The sequence below is a fragment of the Manis pentadactyla genome, chromosome 5, assembly GCF_030020395.1.
Source record: "Manis pentadactyla isolate mManPen7 chromosome 5, mManPen7.hap1, whole genome shotgun sequence".
NCBI classification, from domain to species: Eukaryota; Metazoa; Chordata; class Mammalia; order Pholidota; family Manidae; genus Manis; species Manis pentadactyla.
The window spans coordinates 4,389,222-4,406,754 of record NC_080023.1 but is presented as its reverse complement, the minus strand read 5'-3'; the positions used below and the strand labels follow the sequence as shown (position 1 = coordinate 4,406,754).

The following is a 17,533-nucleotide window of genomic DNA, read 5'->3' as shown; positions in this document are numbered from 1 at the left end:
GAATAGCCAAATCAATTCTGAGAAGGAAGAATAAAGCTGGGGGGATTATGCTCTCTGACTTCAAGCTCTACTACAAAGCCACAGTAATCAAGACAATTTGGTACTGGCACAAGAACAGACCCACAGACCAATGTAACAGACTAGAGAGTCCAGATATTAATGCAAGCATATATGGTCAATTAATATACGATAAAGGAGCCATGGATATACACTGGGGGAAATGACAGCCTCTTCAACAGCTGGTGTTGGCAAAACTGGACAGCTACATGTAAGAGAATGAAACTGGATCACTGTCTAACTCCATACATAATAGTAAACTCAAAATGGATCAAAGTCCTGAATGTAAGCCATGAAACCATAAAACTCTTAGAAGAAAACATAGGCAAAATTCTCCTGAGTATAAACATGAACAACTTCTTCATGAACATATCTCCCCAGGCAAGGGAAACAAAAGCAAAAATGAACAAGTGGGAGTATATCAAACTAAAAAAGCTTCTGTACAGCAAAGGATACCATCAGTAGAACTAAAAGGCATCCTACAGTATGGGAGAATATATTCATCAATGACATATCTGACAAGGGGTTAACATCCAAAATATATAAAGAACTCACACACCTCAACAAACAAAAAGTAAATAATCATCCAATTACAAAATGGGCAGAGGAGCTGAACAGACACTTCTCCAAAGAAATTCAGATGGCCAACAGGCACATGAAAAGTTGCTCCACATGGCTAATCATCAGAGAAATGCAAGTTAAAACCACAATTAGATATCACCCCACACCAGTAAGGATCGCCACCATCCAAAAGACAAACAACAACAAATGTTGGCCAGGATGTGGAGAAAGGGGAACCCTCCTATACTGCTGGTGGGAATGTAAATTAGTTCAACCATTGTGGAAAGCAGTATGGAGGTTCCTCAAATAACTAAAAATAGAAATACTATTTGACCCAGGAATTCCACTCCTAGGAATTTACCCAAAGAAAACAACTTCTCAGATTGAAAAAGACATGCACCCCTATGTTTATTGCAGCACTATTTACAATAGCCAAGAAATGGAAGCAACCTAAGTGTCCATCAGTAGATGAATGGATAAAGAAGAGGTGGTACATATACACAATGGAATATTATTCACCTGTAAGAAGAAAACAAATCCTACCATTTGCAGCAACATGGATGGAGCTAGAGGGTATTATGCTCAGTGAAATAAGCCAGGCAGAGAAAGACAAGTATCAAATGATTTCTCTCATCTGTGGAGTATAAGAACAAAGAAAAAACTGAAGGAACAAAACAGCAGCAGAATCACAGAACCCAAGAATGGACTAACAGTTACCAAAGGGAAAGGGACTGGGGAGGATGGGTGGGAAGGGAGGGATAAGGGGAAAAAGGGCATTATGATTAGCACGGATAATGTAGCGGGGGGGCACGGGGAGGGCTGTACAACACAAAGAAGACAAGTAGTGACTCCATAGCATCTTACTACGCTGATGGACAGTGACTGTAATGGGGTATGTGGGGGGGACTTGATAATGGGGGGAATCTAGTAACCACAGTGTTGCTCATGTAATTGTATATTAATACAAAAATTTAAGAAAAGAGAAAAAAAGGAAAATAAAGCTACACATTTCCCTTTAAACATTGCATTATCTATATCCTATAAATTTTGATGTTGTATTTTCTTTCATGCAGCTCACAGTATTTCCTGATGTTGATTTTTTCTTTGATCCGTTAGTTACAATTGTGTCAATTTCCAAATACTTGTTTTATTCTCAGATTTTTCTTCTGTAGATTTCCAGTTTAGTTTCATTGTGGTCCAGAAATAATAATGTATGATTACAATCCTTTAGAAATGTACTGAGACTTGCTTTACATCCTGGCATATGGTCTATTGTGGTGAATGTTCCATTTGCACTCGAAGAGCGTGTTCTCTGCTGTTGTTGGGTGGGTTTATAGTTGTGAGTCATTTGGGTTAATAGTGTTCAAGACTCCTGTCTTTTACTATCTGTCTAGTTGTTCTATCAGTTATTGAAAGTGGAGTATTTGACACTTTTATTGTCATGAAATGCCCATCTTTGTCTCTAGTAATATTTATCTTAAAGCCTACTTTGTCTGATCCGAAAATAGCCACTCCAGCTATATATTGGCTCTTTATCCTTTTATAGTTTTTCTTTCAACCTCTTTGTATCTTTGAATCTGAAGTGCATCTCTTATAGGCAGCATCACATTGGATCCTTCTTTTGTACCAGTGTAATGATGTTTTTTATTGGAGCATTTAATGCTGTCACAGTCAATGTCAGAACCATGGGCAGATCTGTGTGCCATTTTGCTGGTGTCTCCTACATGCCCATCTCTTCTGTCCCTATTCCCCTTTACACGCTCCTTGTCTTGTTCTGTCAAGCTCTCAGAGAGGACTACTGAGCCCTCTAAAAATAAAGTCTGTTTCTTCTTCCCATTTAGTCAGCTTTCCCTTTGTGTACCTGCTGATGTTACACGTATGTATATTGTAAAACACTGTCTTTCTGATGTAGCGACTCTTTATCATTGTGAGATGTTCCTCCTCCTCGTCTCTAGAAACACCCTTTGTCCTGAAGTCTGTTCTGATGCTCACATCATGACTCTAGCTCTCGTCTATCACTGTCTGCATGGTACCATTCCACCCTGCTGCTCTGAACTTACTTGTGACGTTGGATTTAAAGCATGTCATGTAGGCAGTATGTGGTTGTATTTTGCTCTTAGTCTCTGTCTTATGACTGGCATGTTTAGTCCACTCATGTTTAATGCAAGTATCGGTATGATCTGATTTACACCTGCCATTTTGTAATTTTTCTGTCTACATTTCGTCTTTTTCTTTTTCTCCCTTTGTTACCTTTTGTGTTAAACAAATGTTTTGTAATGTAATATTCATTTTTAAACTATTCTTGGAGCTATGTCTGTTGTGGTCACTTTAAACTGAACAAGTCTAATTACTATGTAGCACCTCTGCCCCAACCTAGTTCTTTTCTCCCCTCCTCTGAGACTATTGTCATACACATTACATCCACTGATATTGTATCCCCAACAATAGTGTTACAGTTGCTTCAACAGTCTTATGTTTCCTTAAGTAAGAGGGATGGAGAACAAGAATACAGTGGTTTATACTCTCCTGCAAGCTCACCACCTCTGAGGCTCTTCCTACCCCTCGGTGTGGCAGGTATACACTTCAGTGTCGCTCAGCCTGAATGCCTCCATCAGCACTTCTTGGGGGGCTGGCCTATTAGCGATTAATTGTTTTTGTTACTACGTATGTTTATTTTGTCATCATTTTAAAAGGAGAATTCTACTGTATATGGGTTTCTTGGTTGACATTTTATTTACTTATTTATTTTTAATTTTTTATTCAGGTATGATTGATATACACTCTTATGAAGGTTTCACATGAAAAAACAATGTGGTTACTACATTCACCCACATTATCAAGTCCCCCCCGTACCCCAATGCAGTCACTGTCCATCAGTGTAGTAAGATGCCAGAGATCCACTATGTCCCTTCTCTGTGATACACTGTCCTCCCCGTGATGCCCCACACCATGTGTACTAAACATAGTACCCCTCAGTCCCCTTCTCCCTCCCTCCCCACCCGCCTTCCCCCACCCCTCCCCTTTGGTAACCACTAGTTCACTCTTGGAGTCTGTGAGTCTGCTGCTATTTTGTTCCTTCAGTTTTGCTTCATGGTTATACTCCACAAATGAGGGAAATCATTTGGCATTTGTCTTTCTCCGCCTGGCTTATTTAAGTGAGTCTTGGTTGACATTTTATGACATTGCATATGATTGTAACTGGGAGGATTTGAGCAGAGAATACAAAGCATTGAATGAAACAGGAATCCATGGATCTATTCTGCTATAAATGAAGATATAAACTGGGTTAAAGGGGCTCTCTCTCACAGCAGGATGCTAACTGCTCTGTGCAGAAGGGCGTGTGAACATGAGGTCGCCATGTGGTGGCCGCCAGAGCAGGGCTGTGTGCATCGGCTGGGGCCGGTGGGGAACAGGGTCGTGGTGCGAGCCTGAGGGATGGACAGACACCGGGTGAACCAGCTGGGGTGATACAGGCCGACCCCGGGTGCCCTGACGTGACATGCTGAGAGGAGTGGCAGCATTTCTGGGTTATTCCTGCCAGGGGAGAGTGGTCTGGCCTCATGAGGAGACACCAAATGACCCAGGTTGTGGGTTGCATTTTAGAATTCAAGGTCTGTGTTTTTTAGAACTGTTGAGGACAGAAAAGGCAGGGCAAGTATGAGGGGCAGTTCCTGCCTGGAGGAGACTGAAGGGGCGCACAACTAGATGTAGGGGGCTGTGGGTCAGAGAAGGAGGGAGGCCCCACCGTGACTGCCAGCATGCCGGCGCTGCTGATGCTGACCTGCTGCAGGCGGTGGGTGCTTCTGCAGGAGGCCCCTTGCACCCTGCAGCAAGTGGGGTGCCGTGTAACACGCTCTCAGTAGCTCAGAGATAAGACAATGCTACAGAGAGGGGGCAAACCTGACAAAAATCCAACTGTTGAGGAGTCTCATGAGAGGGGGATGGGAGTTTTGCACTGTTCTTACCATTTCTCTGTGTTTGAAATAGTCTCAGAGTAAATGATGAGGATACCAAGTAGTACAGCCATCTTACAGTGTATCTCAAAGTACTCTGAAGAATTTAGAAAAAGGTAAACATTAAGATCTAGAAGAAAATGATTTGGGTATAGAAAAATCCATCTAAGTATAAAAACCTATATAAAAAAGATTATAGCAACAGACTTGAGAACATAAAAATGTTAATCGTCTAAAATTTAAAAACTCAAATACAAAATTAAAAAGCAAATATGGTAAAGTCAATGTCCTTCATACTGAGGATTTCAGACATACACAGGAGAAAGGGAAAAACAGACAATTCACCAGAAAACCCAAGAGACGACCCCCATGAAGACAGTCAGCATGCCTAGCATCACAGAGGTAAGGCCCTTTCTCTGTGGGGTTGGCGGGGGGGTCCTCACAGACAGACGTGTGGGAGCAGGACACCCTCCGCAGCCCTTCTGTACCTGACCATGCCTCACGACACACTTGGAAACCATCAGGAGGCCCCTGGACCCTCCAGAGACGTGTGCAGGAGCACAAAGCATCGGAGCGAAACCCACGTTCCCTGGTTGGTAAGGCTGGGCAAGAGGAGGAGGTGGGAAGGGCCTCCTGGGCCGGAGATGTGTTCAGGCAGGACGGTGAGGGCACCGCCAGTGTGGAGAAGGTAGGCACAGGGGTGCCTGGAACTGCGGTCTCATGCTGCTGGGCTCCACCCCTCATCCTATAGGATAAACCACTTGGGAACAGTGAGGGCTGAGCCATGGGCAGGACCAGGACACGTGAGGGCAGTTTGCCTGGCCCTGCCCAGGTGCATGGGACGTCAGTCCCCCAACGCCACCAACTAAGGCCAGCACACAACAAGCCCCGGCAGCCAGGAGATGCCACTCAAACACCAAGGAAATGGCACCGGGTGGTGACAGGGTGCTGCCCCCATGTGATATGCCAGCTACAATGAGTGAAATGTGGGGGCACGCGGCGGAGTTTCAGCAAGGCAGTGGCACAGCGAGCCGCATCCAGGGTCTGCCTGCTGACAGCACAGCAGGCCCAGGGTGTGAGAGAAGGGGTCCCCAGAGGAAAGGGAGGGAGGGGGCAGGATGCACGCAGACCCCACAGTGAGGCACCTCCTGGTGGGCAGACACCCCAAAGTGGGTGAAGCGACATCTCCTAAGGCTGCAGGGGCACCTCCCTCGCTCAGGTGCACAGAGGCGCCAGCAGGCTCTAGACAAGCGCCACTCAGAAAATGGGCATCCCTGGCCTTCTCTGAGGCAATTCTTAGAATGTCAGCTTCAGTAAGAACAATGAGGCAAGACGGAGGAGGGATGTAGGTGGCGACGGGCGAGCAAGCACTGCAGTGTGAGCCCCTCCAGGCGGCCCAGACTCAGGCCCCAGGGCTGGCTGGGGCTGGCGACCAGGACATGCAGGCAGAGGGGGCCAGGGGCCTTGTGCTCTGGGGCAGTGGGGTGTCAGTGGAGGGGCATGGGCTCCAGAAACTGGCCAGTGACTCCAACTGCCAGGAAGCAAACCAAGAGGAGTTACGAGAGTGTTTTTCTCCTGACTGGTCCATGATGCTCACAAAGGCGTCCCAGAACGAGCCCAGGAGCTGCGCCCTGGGGGTGTGAGGCCGCCCAGATGGGCGCTGGGAAGGACGTGCTCACCTGGATGGGCTCTGATGGAGGTGATGAAACTTCCCCCTAGGGGAATGTATTCAACAAGGGGCCTGGGGTGTGGTGACAGGGGCCTTCACTTACCCATGCGCCCATCTTGAGGAGGACTAATCAGGGAGATTCTTGTCGGGCCAGCTGCGATCTCAGGCTAAGCACATAAAAAGGAAAACAGTGATCAGGCCAAAGCTGCCATTAGGAGAGCAAGACCTCCCCCTGAGAACACGGCTCCTCAGTCTCCGTCCACCTGCCAGCTTCCATCTGCCCCCTGCGAGCACAGGGCACCCACTGTCCCACCAGGGGCACAGCAGCGTGGGCATGAAGAGCAGCACTAAGTGCTTTTAAGAATCTCAAAGAAAGACAGAGTAAATGAAGTTCTTGGCTGACCGTAGAAACTCTAAAACCCTGAGTAAATCCCCATTTTGGGTGAATAATTGTCACCCTGAGATGCAGACACAGACAGTGGGGCACGGTGCACTGCTGGCAGGGAGCAGGTGTGACCAGCTCTGCCCAGAGCTGTGCCCTGTCGTGCCCCCACTGAGCGCAGAGAGAGCAGCCTGTGTGTTAGAGGCCCTGCGCCAGAACCCGCCTGGCACTGTGGGTGGAGCCTGGAGGGCGGGGTGGACACAAAGCCTGCAGGAGCCGGGCCCAGCGCTGCTTCGGGCTGCCCAGCTCATTTCCTCGGCCCTCCTGGCCTTGCTGCAGGGGCCCCTCATACCGGGGCCCCTCTGGTCTGTCTCTGGACTTGGCCACCATCCCTGCCTGCTGGGATCGTGGTGACCCGTCTTCCAGCTCCCGTGCCCTCCACCCTGATGGACCTTTGCTCCATCCACCATGGAGAAGCCACCCCACCAGCCCAGTGGTGGGTCTGTCCAAGGCACCTTCTACAGACAGCTCAGGCCCCACTGATGCTTCGCTCTTGTCCCAGAAAAACTTCTGAAATCCAGAGTGTCTCTCAGCAAGGCCTCCACCTGCTCAGGGTGCTCACTCCTCACTCTGGTCCTCCTGGCGGCCCTCGGCTTCAGGTGACTGGATGGCACTCACTCAGGGAGCCCAGGCCACGTGCAAGCTCACAGCCACGGCTGGCACGCCTCCTCACGGCCTTCCACAGGGGTTGTCCCTTCCTGGCCTCTGCCTCGTTCTATCCATCACTGCCACGTGTGTCCACTTCACGCCAACTCTGACCAAGTGAGACAGTATTTGAAACTTCAACAGAAACACTTGCATCACTGAGGGCGAAGCTGCTCGTCAGCTTAGAATCACAGCTCTTCTCACACTGGCTTCCAACAGGAAAGGATTTGTTTTGGTTGAGCCACCTCCTGGGTCCTCCATTCAGGGAAAATCCAGCAGGTGAAGCAAAAAGAATTTACAGACCCAGAGTGCCTGGGTGGTGGCCACACAGAGGCCAGGCCTGGGGAAAGGCACAGGTGCCCTATGGGAATGGGGTGACGGCTCTGTGAACACCTTGCTGGGCCTGGCCAGGACCTGCTTTCTGGAGCACATTTGAGAGCTACTGTCTAGGACTTGGGGGCACTGCCTGCTCCGCTCAGCTTACTGAGGACTTCAGTGGCCACTCTGACCCCACAGAGTGGGGCTCTGCCAGGCAGCTGGGCCACTGTGGCAGCACGAGGAGGCCAAGGCACCTCGGGGGAGGCCCAGCTTTGGCAGCATTCTGGGGAGCATGGCTTCAAGAGTGGAGGCCTCTACATGGTGGCAGGAGGTCACGGGGGAACAAGAGGCAATGGCCCACATGGCAGATGGCCACTCGGAGCAGCATGTGTGACGTGCAGCCGGCACTCACACCCTCTTCCCACGGCCTCCTAGATGTTCCCAGACGGCACAGCTGCCTTTGTCCCCTGCCAGGCCCCCAGGCCCCATGTACCTAGAGCACAGGCCGGGCCGGCTCTGGGGATGCAACCAAATGCAGCTGCACTGCGCCTCCCAGTCATGTGCGCTCCGTGGAGAGCTTTTCCGGCCACAGAATGAAGGTGCTGCAAAGATCCGAATCCCCGATGTCAGGAAAGCATGGGTGATTCTGGGACAGGCAGAAAGAGTGGGTGTGTGGAACTCCCTTCTAGGTTGCCTGGGCCACGGGCTGGTCTCCTTGTCCCGGAGTGTCTGCTGCCCTGGGCTCTGAGGCACCCACACGTTTGTTTCCGCCGCTCGCTCTGTGGATCCTCATTAGACCAGCACACACATTTAATGGCTTCCCTTGTAAATTAGTGAGCTGAACAAAGTATGTACTCCCTTCATATACGAAGGTCCCTGTTTTACTGTGAGAACCGTGGGCTTCGTCAACGCCGCCCCTTGGGCATCACAGAGCCCTGTGCTCATTGACCTGGAGGCCTGCGTCCTTGCCCACGCACACCAGTGTTTCCGTCTTTGTTTGCGGGTGGCAGGCCTGGGGGTAGGCAGCAGGCTCTGCATCTCTGCCTCCTCTCTGGGGGTCCCAGGGTCAGCACAGGGCAGTGGGGGGGAGGGGTCCTGGAAAACCAGCCAGGTTGCACTCCTGGGGCGACCAGGAGGCACAGGCCCCAGGCCGCTCTCACAAGGGCTCACGAGGCAGGTGCTGCGGTGCTCTGCCCTGCTGCCCAGCAGCCCACCCACACCAACGATGCCCCTGTGGTGCCACTCACCTCTGAGAAATCCCCTGGGGTAGGTTCCCCACCCAGACAACACCTGCTCTGGGCAGCCCCACGGCAGGAGCTGGAGCTCCCTTCTCATTCCTCTCAAGAGCAGGCAGTGACGCCCTCCACCCCATCACCTGCTGCAGACCCGTGCTGTTGGGGTGGCCTCCTGGAACCTTAGCATGGGGTCCTAGGAGGCAGCTCTCAGCCAGCCCCATTTAGGAGCCTGAGGAAGCTCTAGCCTAGGTCGCCCCTACAGGTGCCCACTCCATGCGGACAGGACGTTCAGGAGGCAAACAGCGGATAAATTTCCCTTGAAGACTTGCATCCTGCTCTGGAACAGGCCGGCTGACCACAGCCCACAGCCAGCTTCTGCTGAAAGAGTTTTTATTAATGAAGCTCTCCTGGGACACGGCTGCACACTTGCTTCCTTCTTGCCAGAAGTGGGGAGCTGACACAGAGGTAGGTCCACGGCCCACCCGGCCCCCAGCAGACATTTGCTGACATCTGCCCTAGAGCCTCACGTTGGGGCTTCCGAACAGCTCACAGGATTCTGGCCCCTCGTCCACAGAGTCTCCTGGTGGCACCAGGTGACGTGCGAGTCAACTATGTGCCAGCCTTCAGTCATGGACCAGGCTGTGCAGGGCTGAGGCCGGGGTCCAGCCTCTGGGAAGCAAAGGCCAGCAGATGGGGGGTGGAGGCTGGGCCCAAGGGTGCCCAGTGCAGGGAGGAGGTGCGCCCACAGCCCGCTGCTTGGAGGGATGGGCAGCCTGGGGCGGTGAGCTGGACACGAAGGGAGGCGCAGGCTCACGCCACAGCCCAGGGGTGATCTCATCCTGCTCTCTGTGGCTCTGCATGCCCTCCTTCCCCTGGAGTCCAGCCCCCGCTCCCCCCCACCAAGCGTCATTCTCAGAGACCAGCCTGCACACAGTGGCCACCAGGAAGACAGCCTACACGCACAGGAGCAAGAGGGCAACTCCGTGCGTCGCCTCTCAAGGCAACGTGCAAGACACACGCATCGCAGGCACCAAGGAGCACTTGTGGACCAGCGACCCTGCCCTGTGCTCCAGGCAGGAGCTGTCCCCGCCCCTCCCAGGAGGCACACACTGCTCCCACCCCTTTTCTGAACTGCCCAGGGAGTGAGAGCTGGTGCCCTGCTGGGCTGGGCAGTGCAGGGCCACACTTCCCACTTCCTCTGGTCCTGCTTCCTGCAGGCTGCTGCCCCACCCCCAGGGCCCATACCATCTCTGTACCCCCTCCACTGGAGCTGATTGGATTGACCCTGGTTTGACCCAGGTGGAGGCTGCCGAACTCCCACGCCAGCAGGCCCACTGTCCTGTCTCCCTCCTGTGGCGGCCATGGCCCCTCGTGGAATGGGAGCAGGCTGCTGAAATGGCCCCGACAGACTCAGGCGTGGCCTAGCCACACTCAGATACGGTGTATGACTGGTCTGCGGTTACCTGAACAGTTCTGCTTAGTAGTGCTGAGAAAAACTGTTAAGCGCTAACTATGTGGGGGACAGTGGCACAAGGCATGACGTACTCACCTTTCTCATCGGGGAAGGAGTGAGGTCAACTTCCATGGACTCCACTCTGTTAAGGAAACAGTGGGATACATTTACTGGCCTGGGATCAGCTAAGCCGGAGCAGCACAAACAGAAACGAGACCCCGAGCAGATGCCCAGCCTCCCTCTGGCTTCCTGACGCCGTCAGAGCCCCCCTGAGGATCTGGTGACTCGTCTCCCTCCTTAAACGCTCACTGGACACACAGTGTGTCCAACACCACCTACATAGCTCTCTGCAAACATGGAAGCCCCTTCATCGGCCCTAGCAAGCTATGGAACCGGCTCCAGGCCCAGCCCACCCTCCTCCTGCAGCAGGGCCTTCCGCGCACTGCCTCGAGAGCCGCTGGAGGAGGGACGGCTGGGTGGCGCTCCGCTGTGTGACCCGGGCTCAGTAAATGTTAGCTCCTTGATGGATCAGCCCATGCCAACAGGGGGCAGCAGGAGGAAGAGGACAAAGGAGGCAGCAGGGCACCAAACGCAAGGCCGAGCTGCCAGATGGGAGCTGAGGGAGCAGGGGAGGGGGCGGGGACCTCCCGCTGCCCTTGTCTGCACACGGACTCAACAACAACCACTTCAAGAAGAAACCAAAGTGGGGGAGGAACACAGGCATGACCATCCGTGGCAGGGGCTCAGGTGGGTCAGGGGCCACCAGCCCGGCTGCACCAGCCCGGCTGCACTGTGGGCCTCCTGTCTGTCCCTGCACCTCCTCGCTGGCTACCCTGTCAAGTGCACAGAGGGTCCCGGGGCCATGCCCATGGGACCTTCCCAAGCCAACCCCTGGGCCGCCAGGATGGGCCGCACTGGGTCAGCCCACCTGCTGGTGGAGCCGAGTGAGGGGAGGGTAGCTGCAGAGAAGGCGAGAAACAGAGAGGGGTGTTCTCCCCACCCGTAACCGGCTTGTGGGGTGCAGGGAGGAGGGCTCGTGCACCCCAGCCCTCGCAGGGCCAGACTGCTGGTCAGGCCGCTCCTACTGGGCACACGCACCTTCCAGAGGCCAATGTGTCAGGGGCCAGGAGCAGATGTCCTCTTAGCTCAGCGGGAGGAGCTGTGAGGAAAAATCTGGTGTCAGTGCCCTGGGGTACTGCGGCCACCCCCGTCTGTCCCCCAGGCCTCACTTCACTCACTTGAAGCTGGGATTTTCCCGGTGCTGAAAGTTGTCTTCTGTGCTAATCTCGTGCTACACAATGGAGAAAATGTATTGACTGAACTAGAAACACTTAATTTCAAGTGACTCCAGTATGAGAGGCTAAACGGCCATGGGCTCTCCGGGCCCCCCGCCCTTCCCCTCCTTCAGCCTGTGTTCCCCTCGTGTTTCCTGAGGACACGCTCTGGGCCTGTGGCTCACTGACATGCCAGAGCCCAGAGCCGTGCAGACTGGCTGGCCACGGTGGGAGGGAACCACAGCTTCCCAGGTGCTGACCCAGCTCCTCTGAAGGGCTCATGTTCCTGCTTCCAAAAGCCTCTGGAAAGCGAGCTTTGCTGCCTGCTGGGCACAGGGGAGGGTGTCTGGGTGGTCTGGGGCGAGGGAGGCCACTGGCAGAGTGCATGGGGTCAGCAGGAGAACCCCACAGCCATCACCACCATGGCAAAGTGCCCCACTAGAGAGGCCGAGGACACCAGGTATGGGAATCTGGTGCCTGGGACACAAAAATAAGCAAGCATACGATGGCAAAAATGGCCAGAATACTCCAGCACCATGCAGCAGAGCAGCTGAAAAACACCCACGGGGGAAGGTGTGCGGTGGGGGCTGAGCAGAGAATCAGGCTGGCGCCGGGGCAGGAGGCTCGGAGCACAGAGTGGGCAGACCCACCCGAGCTGCAGAAGCAGATGCAAGGGCATCATTTGGAAGGATAATGACTGGGAATTTCCCAGAACCGATGGACAATATGATTCCATAGAAAGAGCAAATTATACACAAAGGTCAAGTCTCCTAGAGGCTCCCCGCTGCAGTGCGTCTTCAGTCCTCTGAGGCTGTGAGAGTCCTCAGCCTGGGCCATCACTGCCGCCCGGTGCAGCCCTCAGGTAGCCTGCTGACCCTGGAGTCACCTTCACACGAAAGCACACGGGCACCCCCTCACCGCGGCACAACAGCTGGCAGGGCCTTTCACCCCTGGCAGGGCCTGCGCAGAAACAGTGCGATAGGCCGCCAGTTCCTTCTCCAGCCTGCGGCCCCTAGACGGCCAGGAAGCAAGTGTTCACATGGGCTGCACGCTTGACCAGCTGGGCAGACAAGAGCTTTACAGGGCCATCCACTTTGAGTTAATGCGCAACCCACCAAATTGGGACTTGTTAACATTTATCACATTAAAGAGTTTAATAGAAAACTATCACATCTCACAAAACAGGACCCCACTGAGCGCATCAGGACCCCGGAGGTGTGTCAGGTGCTAACCGGCCGGGAAGCACTGGCAGCCAGGACTGGCGGCCCTGCCTGTGCTCGTGGACCACCAGACGCAGGCGGGTCTTGCTGGGCCTGGGCCTGGGGGCAGAGCCCCCAGCGTGGGTCCCGGAGTCAGCGGGGAGCCCTCACGGGAGGACCCCCACCAGGGGACCCGTTTGTGCCTTTTCCTATTTCCTCTCCCTTTTCCTTGCCATCGGCTTCCTGGTAGCTCTGCCCGGACAGATGGTTCTAGCGAATCAAAGTGCCCCTCCTGTGCTCTTCAGTCTGGGGTAAGAGCTCAGAGCCCAGGACCAGATGCCAGCAGCCTCGTGCGCCCACGAGGAGAGCTTACCTTTGCAGCTGCTCTATTTGCAGTGCTGACTTCTGGAGGGACTCTTCCAGCTTAGAAATCTAAACACGACAGGCGTCCAGTCAGTGGGCCGCTGTGCCACGGGACAGTTCACCGGAGACACGACCCACTGAACTTCTCAAACCGCGAGCCACAGTGGGAGTCGGGGCGCCATCCCACACTCTCTGCTGTGCATCTGCTCCCAGCCCTGGTGGTCAAGGCTTGGACCCGTGCCAAGTGGAGGCTGCATGCCACACTCCGAGGGGCTTATTCCTGCAGGCGGGTCCCATGGCGTGCACCCCGCCATACCCAGCTGGCTACTCCCGTGTGCCCCCTGCTTGAGCCCACCAGCCCTCGGCCGCCCCCCCACCAGGAGACTTCAATCCAAGTCAGACTGGAGCTCCAGGCTGATGATGCTGTTTTCCTTCCATTTAGCTTAGAGCAAGCGGGGAGGATATTTAAAGAGGAAACAAACCAGCACCTCAAACTTCCTTTCGGAGCAACCAGCTGCTTACAAAAGGAGCCTAGTCCACTTGGGGTCACGGGGCATCAGTGCAGATACCCCAGGGACCACAGCTGGGTCCCAGGAGGCTGCGTGACTGATCGGCAGCCGTGTGGGAAGCAGGGCACGCGTTAGCCCAGCAGTCACTGCCTATAAGACCCGCCAGCGGGTGAGGTGTCTGGCGAGAACCCAAGGTCAGACCTTCCTAAAGTGGCCAGTCGGCTGGACTTACCTTTTCTCTATAGAAGGCCAACAGTCTTTTCCTGTGTTTGTCTTGAAACTCTGAAATCTGAGAAGACAGCACACGTCAGCTGCTGACGAGGGCATGTGGCCACAACAAACTGCGTTTCGTCCTGAGCACCAAGGCTGGGAGGCACCTTCCGAGCAGAGCACCATAGCACACTGCACTTGGCCCACCTGCCTGGATGTGGGCCCCGCTGGACCAGGGCTGCTGGCCACCACCCTGTGCCCAGAGTAGATGCTTGGTACAGCCAATCACAGATGACTGTGTGCAGCAGAGTGTACTCCAGTGCCTGCAAGCTGGGCAGCGAGTCCTGCGGTGGCATGGGCACTGAGGCTGCTGCCTCACTGTGCGGCCTCAGGGGCACTCCGGGTCTGGCCATCGGCCAGGACATGCCCACGCAGGTCAATCAAGTGTGCACGTCCTTTTGGCAACAGCAACTGGGTCACAAATGGCCTCTGACCTAATGGGAACGCCCTAAAACTGCGCCCTGGGCAGCGGCCAGGAGGGAGGGGGGCATGAGGGGCACAAAGCCAAGCAGGGGCAGGCAGAGCTGAGATGTCCCAAGGGCCCAGCACCACAGCCACCTTCCCTCCCTGGGAGCCCATGCCTGTGGTGCACGGGGTCTGGGCTGGGCTTCTAGAGTGCAAGCCTGAGCAGGGAGAGCACCCCATGACTCACACGAGGGAGGGAAGGGCTACCTCACAGGGGTGATGACCCCCAGCCATCCTCCTACAACAGGGGCCTGCAATTGCTGAAGACCCCTGAACCCGTGCCCTGCATACAGCTGATGGCAGCATCTACCACTCGCACTCCCTCCCAGACCCTGCTAGTGCCCACAACAACAAGGGGCGGCAGGCACTCCCCAAGGCACGTGGGACCCTAAGCAAAGCACATGGCCCAGCCCAGGCATCCTTCAGCACCCCACCCCCAGTCACGGCCACCTCCAGAAGACAGGCTGCAGTCAGGAGTTCACGTCCTACCAGCCTGGCTCCTGTGTCTGCTGAGGGGCTCAGTGCCCTCAGGGTGTGGAACACAAATCACATGGGCTTCCTCTCCATGAGACAAGGGACACTTACGTCCACGGTGGGGAGGGATGGTGGACACAGGTTCTGTCCCCTGCCTCCATGCGCCGCTCCCCCCCCCCCAAGAAATCCTTGTCACACAGCTACATTCCCCAAGCCCTCCTGACATGAGGATGGTTCTCAAGCCCTGCAGCTCCTTGGGTCTGCTTCTGGGCGAGACGAAGCCCACCCACATCGACCTGTGACCGGCTCCTCCTTCCCGCTCCCTGCCACACTATGTAGGGCAGTGAGGTGGGGCCGTGAGCAGCTGGGAGGGGTCTGGGCCAACCTCATGCCACAGTCTCAGAGGCTGACACCCTGTCTCCTCAGTGGTATCCCTCTTTGCTCTACTCCCTCGGCAGGAAGAGGACCACCACACAATGACCCCTAAACCTGTCTTTGTGCAGGGTCCAAATTCCCAGCACCAGCATCTGGGCAGGATCTCAGGATGGCCCTTCAGGAAACTGGGCCTCTGCAAGGCCCCTGGACAGGTGGGCGGGCCTGGGGCTGCCTGTGAATGAGGACTGTGGCGAGAGCCAGTGTGCTGGCCTCTGCCAGTGGATCTGCTTCCAGCCCTGGTGGTCAAGGAATGAGGGGGCATCCAGGAGCCAGAGCAGAGACATGATGATGCAGGTAAGGCCCCTGCAAGGGTGGCTGGTGGGCAGAGCTGACCCTGGGGAAGCCCGAGGGGTCTGCGGCGCCTGCTGCCCTCCACAGGGGGCGCCTGTGCAGCCCCGCCACGGACCCCGGGCTCACCAGTCCGCCTCAGGTCATCTTGGAAAGGATGGTGTTCGCTATTCCAAACCAGATGGGGAAGGGTCACTAGGGCCCAAAGACCCTGGCAGGTAGTTTCCAGGGAAGAACCTGCCATGGATGTGACCTAGGCTTGGTCAGGTCCCAGGGGAGCCCCAGCTTTGGTTTCAGGCTGGTTTTATGCTCATGAAGTAACTGAGGGCCCCCATAGGCTCTGTCCTGTGGGTTCTATCTGTCAATGTTTGCCCAATAGGAAGGTAATGCTGACAGAAATCAAACTACTAATTCATTTAAAAATAAAAATAAGCCCAACAGGCTGGTGAGCTGTGATGACGCCCATGTCATGGCCTCTGCACCTGGGAGATGGGTCATGGTCCAGAGCTGGGGAGGGAGGCCACTGTCGTCAGCTGCCTCCACGGTGCCCGCCCCACGCCCTGCCTCCCTGGGTATGGCACAAGGCCCTGCAGGACTGCTGGAAACCCTGTATCCCCAGCAGGACTCCCTGGAGCCCAGCTGCTGGGGTTATGAACATTGCGGGTATAAAGACCTCCCACCATTCATGATCACGGGCAGCTTCAGGGCCACTGTGACCATGGCGAGGGTGATGGGCCCCCCCGGAGCTCGCCTTGTGCCCGCACTGTGGTCTGGGGCACTGTGTGTCCCCTGGGGGCTCCCCAGGACTATGAGGCTAACTGTAGATGGGACGATGCGGGGACAGCTGTGACCTCATAGCACCCAGGTCGTCAGGGGGATGGTCTTAGCAGGCTGGCTGACCACAGCCAGCAGGCAGACAAGCCAAGCACTGGGAGTGGCTGAGGCAAGCAGTGGTCTCCCCCACCTGCTGCCCCAAGATCAGGACCTCAGCTGGAGGCGGCTCCTGGATGCTCCCTCATCCTGCCTCTTCCGTGGAGGGCAGGTGGGAGGCGGCGACACAGGCATGGGGGCCACATGGTTAACAGAAGAGGGACAAGCACCCTTCTCTGCAGGGCAGTCTCCCGGACAGCTCACTGGACTGGACGTCTGGTGACATCCATAGAGGTCACCATGGGCTGCAGCTGGGTGGGAACCATTCATGACAGTAGAGGCTGAGGGGCAGGGCATGCAAAAAGCATAGAGCAGAGGGGAGACGGAGGGGCGAGCTACAGGGGTACAGGTTGGGGGGGACAGTTCCACAGTGCTGGGGGGCGGGGGTGTGCTGGAGTGGAGGCCCCAGGAAAAGAACAGCTTACCCAAGCAGCCTGCTCCCTAAATCTAGACAGCCCTGATCTGGGCTCCTAAACCCAAAATTCTAAGGCCCGTCCCTCAAATGAGGATCAGTGGGGCGTCCTGGCCCAACAACCGTGTCCTGAGCACAGCATAGGCACAGCCAGCCAACAGAGTGGGGCAGGCTGCAGACAGTCATGGTGAAGGCAGTGTGGACCCAGGCAGAGCCACCTGCCAACTCCAGGGAGGGACTGGTTCCAGAGCGAGCAAAGCATCCCAGCTCTTCTGTGGTGACTCACCTGGGCTGTCCCAACACCCCGTCTCCAGCAACCGCCAGAATGGGAGTTACCTGAGCAAGACGTGGCCCACGCACCTGCGAGGTCTCCTTTGAGTACTTCTTACACAGCCTGTCGATGCCCATGAAGAATGCTTGGATGTGCCAGTCAGTCTGAAAGAAGAGTGGCTGTCCAGTCACTGCCTCAACACGTGCTCAGTGAGCAATGGCTCGAGATCTAGAATTGACCACGGATGACACAAGCGACAAGCACCGACTCCAGCATGGCCGCCTAGCAGTGGAGGCAGGTGAGGGGCAGC

General features: G+C 55.2%; 1 protein-coding gene across 10 annotated transcripts in view; it reads right to left on the bottom strand.

Moving 5' to 3' along the window:
- Positions 1-17,533, bottom strand: part of RNF212 (ring finger protein 212) — a 36,476-nt gene that overhangs the window by 13,868 nt on the left and 5,075 nt on the right. For 5 of the 10 annotated variants that reach the window (XM_036921473.2, XM_036921474.2, XM_036921478.2 and 2 more), the window contains 7 exons: positions 17,289-17,387; positions 13,911-13,967; positions 13,180-13,238; positions 11,572-11,624; positions 11,432-11,492; positions 10,430-10,475; positions 6,344-6,407 (listed from right to left, as the gene is read on the bottom strand). In XM_036921473.2, coding sequence (XP_036777368.2) covers positions 6,344-6,407; positions 10,430-10,475; positions 11,432-11,492; positions 11,572-11,624; positions 13,180-13,238; positions 13,911-13,967; positions 17,289-17,387 — 439 coding nt within the window. Of the gene's footprint in view, positions 1-6,343; positions 6,408-10,429; positions 10,476-11,431; positions 11,493-11,571; positions 11,625-13,179; positions 13,239-13,910; positions 13,968-17,288; positions 17,452-17,533 lie in introns of all 10 variants that reach the window. The other 5 variants (XM_036921475.2, XM_057502070.1, XM_057502069.1 and 2 more) reach the window with 4 other exon arrangements.